We start from the raw sequence: 5,261 nt of genomic DNA on the forward strand, positions 1-5,261 counted from the left end.
ACTTTAAGTTGAGAAAGTTAGAGCTATGGCAAAGCAATATTTTAACGAATTGACTTTTAAAAATTCATATTTATATAAATTTCTCATAAAAATATCATATTTTGCATATGGGCTCAAACCCTACACTACAGTACGACTAACCCTATTTCATTCCATTCCATCAAACCAAATGTCATACACCATAAATCTGCCCCACATGCACATGAGCTTCCTATTTTGAATTTGTCTAGAATTCAAAGAACTACAAGACAGCCCTATAAAGTTAAGTCTCTGTAGTAGACATCAAACTTTTATAAGGATAAAAGATTATTATTTAAATGCTTGTAATTACATGGCTTTAGGGGGTACAAGCCCTGCAAAATTGACAAAAATAAGGGCTTTTTTTCTAGGCAAAATTAATATTACACGATATACATACTTTTCTGGTTAAAGAAAGCCTAATTAACAGAATAACATTAAGATTCCATTATCCCTTTTTGTTTTGGCCACCAGACACTAAGATGATTACAAAACTCACCAAAACTAATCTTGGGTGTTGTCACTTCCATTTAGCATCATTTTTAATGCTTTCCCCTGGTTGTGGTTGCATTCATCTCTAAACTAAAGGTTTCATATATGGCCTGCTGTGCTTGAACCATTTACATTTTTGAGCCATGATCCTACCTATCATAGCAAAACAAGTTATAGCTTCAATGGTAACCCGGTATCATGGAATGAACGTTTAAAAGGTTGGTAAAGAAACTAAAGAACAGAAAAAAAAAAAAAAAAAAAGAGGTGAAGGGAAACATACTAGTCAGCAAGTTGTAAACACCTAGGTAGTTCAAACTGGCAGATCATAGTTCTGCTTAGCAATCCCCATCGATTTTGCATTGACGTCGTACGAAGACATGACCTTTCTCTGAATAAACCAACCGAATCAACCAATTAATATAAGAGAAGTCACAAAATTTCTGGCTATGCAAACAGTTGAGACATGAGGAATGATGATAACGAGAGTTTTTTTTTAATTGTTAGCAGCTTATTGCTATTTTAATTTTACTGTAAATCGTTTCACAAATTTTCTTTGTTATGCTGTTAAGCATCTGGTTTTGGTAAAGGACTGATCTTGTCAACATGTATTCTCCAAAGACAGATAGACAACTTTAGTCAAATGCATTTTTTTATCTACCTAGAACCACTGAATAAAATATTGGTAACATATAATTAAAATCCACAAAAGATCTTTATAAAGAGACTGAATGGCTTTTATTAGAATAAAATAGATGATAAATAACCAAGTAAATATACAGTAAACAATACATACATTGAAGGTTACTCAGTTCGTGCACGTGTCAGTTATAGTTTAATAAAGCAATATATAGATATAAATATTGGAGAATTCTATAGTAAAGCACTACTTTTTTCTCGGCACGTAGAAAAATTATATCCCAAATTTTTTTAATAAAGATGTACATTATAGTTATAGCAAACATCCCACCAATTTTCGAAAAATTCTAAATAATTTACAATGCAAAAAACATAGTTCAAACCATTAATAGCACACGTGCATATTTTTTTATCCGCGTGCAACTTACTATTTTGAAATTTTTTTTCGGCACTGTAAATTATTCGAAACTTCTCAAAAATTGATGAAATGCCTACTATAACTACATAATTATAATTTCTCCATGTGCTGAAAATATAGTAGCCCCTACCAGTAGGGCAAAAGTGGCGCCCCTATTGTAAAATTTCCCTATCAATATATCTATCTATATGTATATATATATATATATATGTATATGCATCATCCCTGGAGAATAGTAGCACATGTGTATTAAATAAAAGAACTATGGGCCATATAGACATATTTATGGTAACAAGGGATGACAATACTTACAATAGGCTCAAAATCTGGATTACACAAGTTGAAGGTGAGGTTTCTCATTAACATTAAAACCTGCAAGAATCACCAGTCCAAAAACGCATATCACCTCAACTGTTCAATTTTCTTCTGCTACTAATATCATACTGTTAAATTACTTATTTATAATAAGTTGACAAGTATCTTTTACATTAATTTGGCACTTTTAACAATAACAAATCCAGAAACAGGACATACATATAATTATTTACAATGAGAAACTGAAAAAGATGAATATTTGATGTTCTTATGTGTATCACATTATCCAGTAGCCTCCTCTGTTCTAAAGTCTAACATGATAACTTAAAAGTAACATGAGTCTTCACTTATGACAATTTCACTATATAGGCAACTCGGCCTCATTGAACCGAGCCAGCTTTAGAAAGTTGAACCAATGCACCAAATATACGAGTTATATCAATATGATCTAATTTATAAAATAAGGCTGGACAAAGTAGAAGTACTATTACTGTGTCCCAGATATAAATAATATTCTAGCATTCATAATCAAGGATTTACATGGTACCTGCTGACAACTGGTTGCCAATATAACTTTATGCCACCTTTGAGAACTTTAAGGAAATTTCTAGCCTCCTATTCATGGATTTGTCAAATATAACTATTCCTTATATAATCTTTTATTTGAGTGACATAAATTCTTCAGTTTCAGATAACATGATACAATAGAAGACATATAAAGCAGTAATGGCAAAATTATAAACTCAAACTAGCAATAGTAAATTACTGGAACTAAAATATATTTCCTTCAACTAGTTCTTTTAAGGGGTCTAGAGCAAAGAAAGAAAGAATGAAGAAGAAGAAGAAGCTCACAGTCTCGAAATTAATGGGATCCATCTCCTTGAGTTTCTGCACATGGCCGTTAGTGTCCGGATCAAAAACACTCCCGATAAAGCTATAAACTTCAGCAAAATCTGGACCTGTAGATAGGAAAAATAAAAGAAGACCATTAAAATCAAATAACTAATCACCTTCAATGTAAATCAACCATTTAACTATAATTTGGATGATTACCATGGAGCACAGAACCTTGTTTCCCATGCTTTGGTATCTCAGAACCTGGTAATGATCTACTTGAGCTTGCAATGCCACAAATATTGTTGTTACTATTCCTTGCAACCCCCTTTGATGCAATATCAGCTGAATCAGTAACGTTGTATGCCATAATAAGCATTGGAAAGTCCCCTTTAACAAAATTCAAAACTACAAACTACTACTAAAACAGAAAAGACAAAAACAGAACACACAAAAAGAAAAAAGAAAAGAAAGAATGCATGCATGCATGCCTTCAGTTGCCTGAAGATTACCAAATTCTTCCTGGGATGTTATTTTACTTGATGCGGGGCTTATCAACAAAGAAGCTTCATCCCATGGTGAATAAGTAGGTACCATAGCATTCATTGAAGGATAACCTAAGGAAGCTTGAAGGGGAACCAAAACTGAAAATACAAGGTTGCCCAAATCATCAAAAAAGAAACTTGTTTAGCTTCAATTCTACACAAAATGGCATATCATTATCTTCTAACATTAACATGAACAAACCATTTTTGGATGCCTTTTGAGGGTAAGGGTGTGCAGCTTTGCGCTTCGGGCGTGGTGGAGGAACATGAGCGAGTGTCCCATTCTTTTGCACTTTCTGAAAATATTTCTGGGCATGACTCCTAATCTGCAGAAGAAGATCAATTCAAACCCAAAAACATAAAATGAAAAAAATTATCAATTTTTCTCTCTCTTAAAAATCTGAATAGCTATAGCTTACAAACCTGAATGACTGTCTTGGAACCCACAAAATCTTCGATTTTTTTCCAGTCACGATCAAACCTGTACAAAATTCAAATCCACATAATTGAGAACTGAAAGCAAATTTGTTATACATATATATTGAAAAGAAAAGATATATATGTGTGTGTGTGTACTGACAGTTGAAGAGCCTCGAGGAACTTGTCGTGTTCTTCTTCGGTCCAGCTTTCTCTGGACTTGGTTATGGTATAGGGCTTTCTGACCTTCTTGGCTGAGCCATCTGAGGGAGTCGTTGTTTGGGGATTATTGGATGGATTAGAGTTCATCTTTAAACGAGACCAACAACCACCATAGACAAAGACTCACTGAGCTTAAACCCACAGTAGAGAGAGAGAATAAGATGGAAGAGAGAGAGAGAGAGGTAAGCTATGGCGAAGTACGGTGGAGAGAGAGAAATGGAGGTGGTGACGTTAGCCGCCAAGCGATTTGAGGCCGCTCAACTATTTGGACTACGGCGATTTTATGTTTAGACTTCGGCGATTTAATTGTCTTCTTAAAGCTTATCCTCTTCCACGTACGCGGGAGGTTTCTTACCATATATCATTTCTTTCTTTTATACAATTTGTTTTTGCAATTTAGTCCCTTGTTCATTTCTTTTGTTACGATTTCTACCCTAGTTTTCTAATTTTGACAATTAAGCTACTAAAATATATGATATATTTTTACTATTAGGAATTTTTTTTTAAGAAAGTTAGCCACTTGATTATGTGAGTTATTACAATTTGGTCCCAATTAAGCTCATAAATTACCTCGTTGATGTTGTAGGAATTCAGACGAGATATAAAGTTAATAAATAACAAAATGAAACTTTAAAGAAAATTAATTCTCTTATTTCTTTCTCTCTCGAAAGTCTAAATAGCCAAATTTGCTAGCCATGCCACCAATCTAAAAATATTATACTGTGTCTGCCCAAGAAGAACGAGAATAACTGAAGTTGAACAATTATAATTTATGGCACTTTGTAATGAACACTTATAAACAGAAATATTTTTTCTTGAAATTCGAACTCCGCAACAAAATTTTAATATACATGAATAGTGAATAAAAAATAATTTTTTATTTACATTATATATATATATATATATGAAAAACAATATTGTGCTATAAAACAAGAATACTCAAATATAAAGATAAAGAAAAAAGAGATAGAATAATAGAGAGAAATGTAAAGAGAGTTAAAGTTTTGTGTATTATTTCAACAGGATTGGACCATAGTTATATAAATAAATATGATATAGAAAAATCAAGTAAGTACTGACAAATACAATTATGAATTAATGTTGATATTTAACTTTAGGTAACTTGGTCATTCTATAATGATATTTGACTAAAAGAATTTTTTATTATTAAATATATATATAATATTTATAGCACTCCCCTTTGGATGTCCATAAAAACGACCTCATTTAAATCCTTGCAAGAAAAACCAAGTAGGACAAAAACTCGGTCAAGGGAAAAAGAGTGCAGTGTATATTTACTCACTCATCATTTTGACGTTCTTGGAGATCTTTAAATTAGTGCATTCCGATCTTAAGTTTCATCC

At 32.4% G+C, this 5,261-nt stretch overlaps 1 protein-coding gene across 3 annotated transcripts; it reads right to left on the minus strand.

The window, feature by feature from the left end:
- Window positions 1-288: 288 nt before the first annotated feature.
- Window positions 289-4,216, minus strand: LOC133830950 (protein REVEILLE 8-like). 3 transcript variants are annotated; one of them, XM_062261069.1, is made up of 9 exons: window positions 3,839-4,214; window positions 3,682-3,739; window positions 3,461-3,584; window positions 3,205-3,357; window positions 2,933-3,058; window positions 2,732-2,838; window positions 1,877-1,936; window positions 791-898; window positions 289-663 (listed from the first exon to the last, which is right to left on the minus strand). In XM_062261069.1, exons 1-8 carry the CDS (start codon window positions 3,982-3,984, stop codon window positions 821-823), a joined length of 852 nt encoding a protein of 283 aa, XP_062117053.1. In that variant the 5' UTR covers window positions 3,985-4,214; the 3' UTR covers window positions 289-663; window positions 791-820. The 3 variants fall into 3 exon arrangements, with proteins under 3 accessions (XP_062117053.1, XP_062117055.1, XP_062117054.1); XM_062261071.1 differs by having other exon boundaries at window positions 3,226-3,357; window positions 3,839-4,209; XM_062261070.1 differs by lacking the exon at window positions 289-663 and having other exon boundaries at window positions 788-898; window positions 3,839-4,216.
- Window positions 4,217-5,261: the final 1,045 nt, after the last annotated feature.

Source organism: Humulus lupulus, chromosome 4 (assembly GCF_963169125.1).
Source record: "Humulus lupulus chromosome 4, drHumLupu1.1, whole genome shotgun sequence".
NCBI classification, from domain to species: domain Eukaryota; kingdom Viridiplantae; phylum Streptophyta; class Magnoliopsida; order Rosales; family Cannabaceae; genus Humulus; species Humulus lupulus.

What these genes read in the sequence shown, in the direction of transcription:
- LOC133830950 (XM_062261069.1), bottom strand. Translation starts at nt 3,984, where the DNA reads ATGAACTCTAATCCATCCAATAATCCCCAAACAACGACTCCCTCAGAT. An exon ending in GTTCCAAGACAGTCATTCAG is followed by an intron (nt 3,585 to 3,681) that starts GTTTGTAAGCTA and finishes CTTCTTCTGCAG; the next exon opens with ATTAGGAGTCATGCCCAGAA. An exon ending in ATCCAGATTTTGAGCCTATT is followed by an intron (nt 899 to 1,876) that starts GTAAGTATTGTC and finishes TGGTTTATTCAG; the next exon opens with AGAAAGGTCATGTCTTCGTA.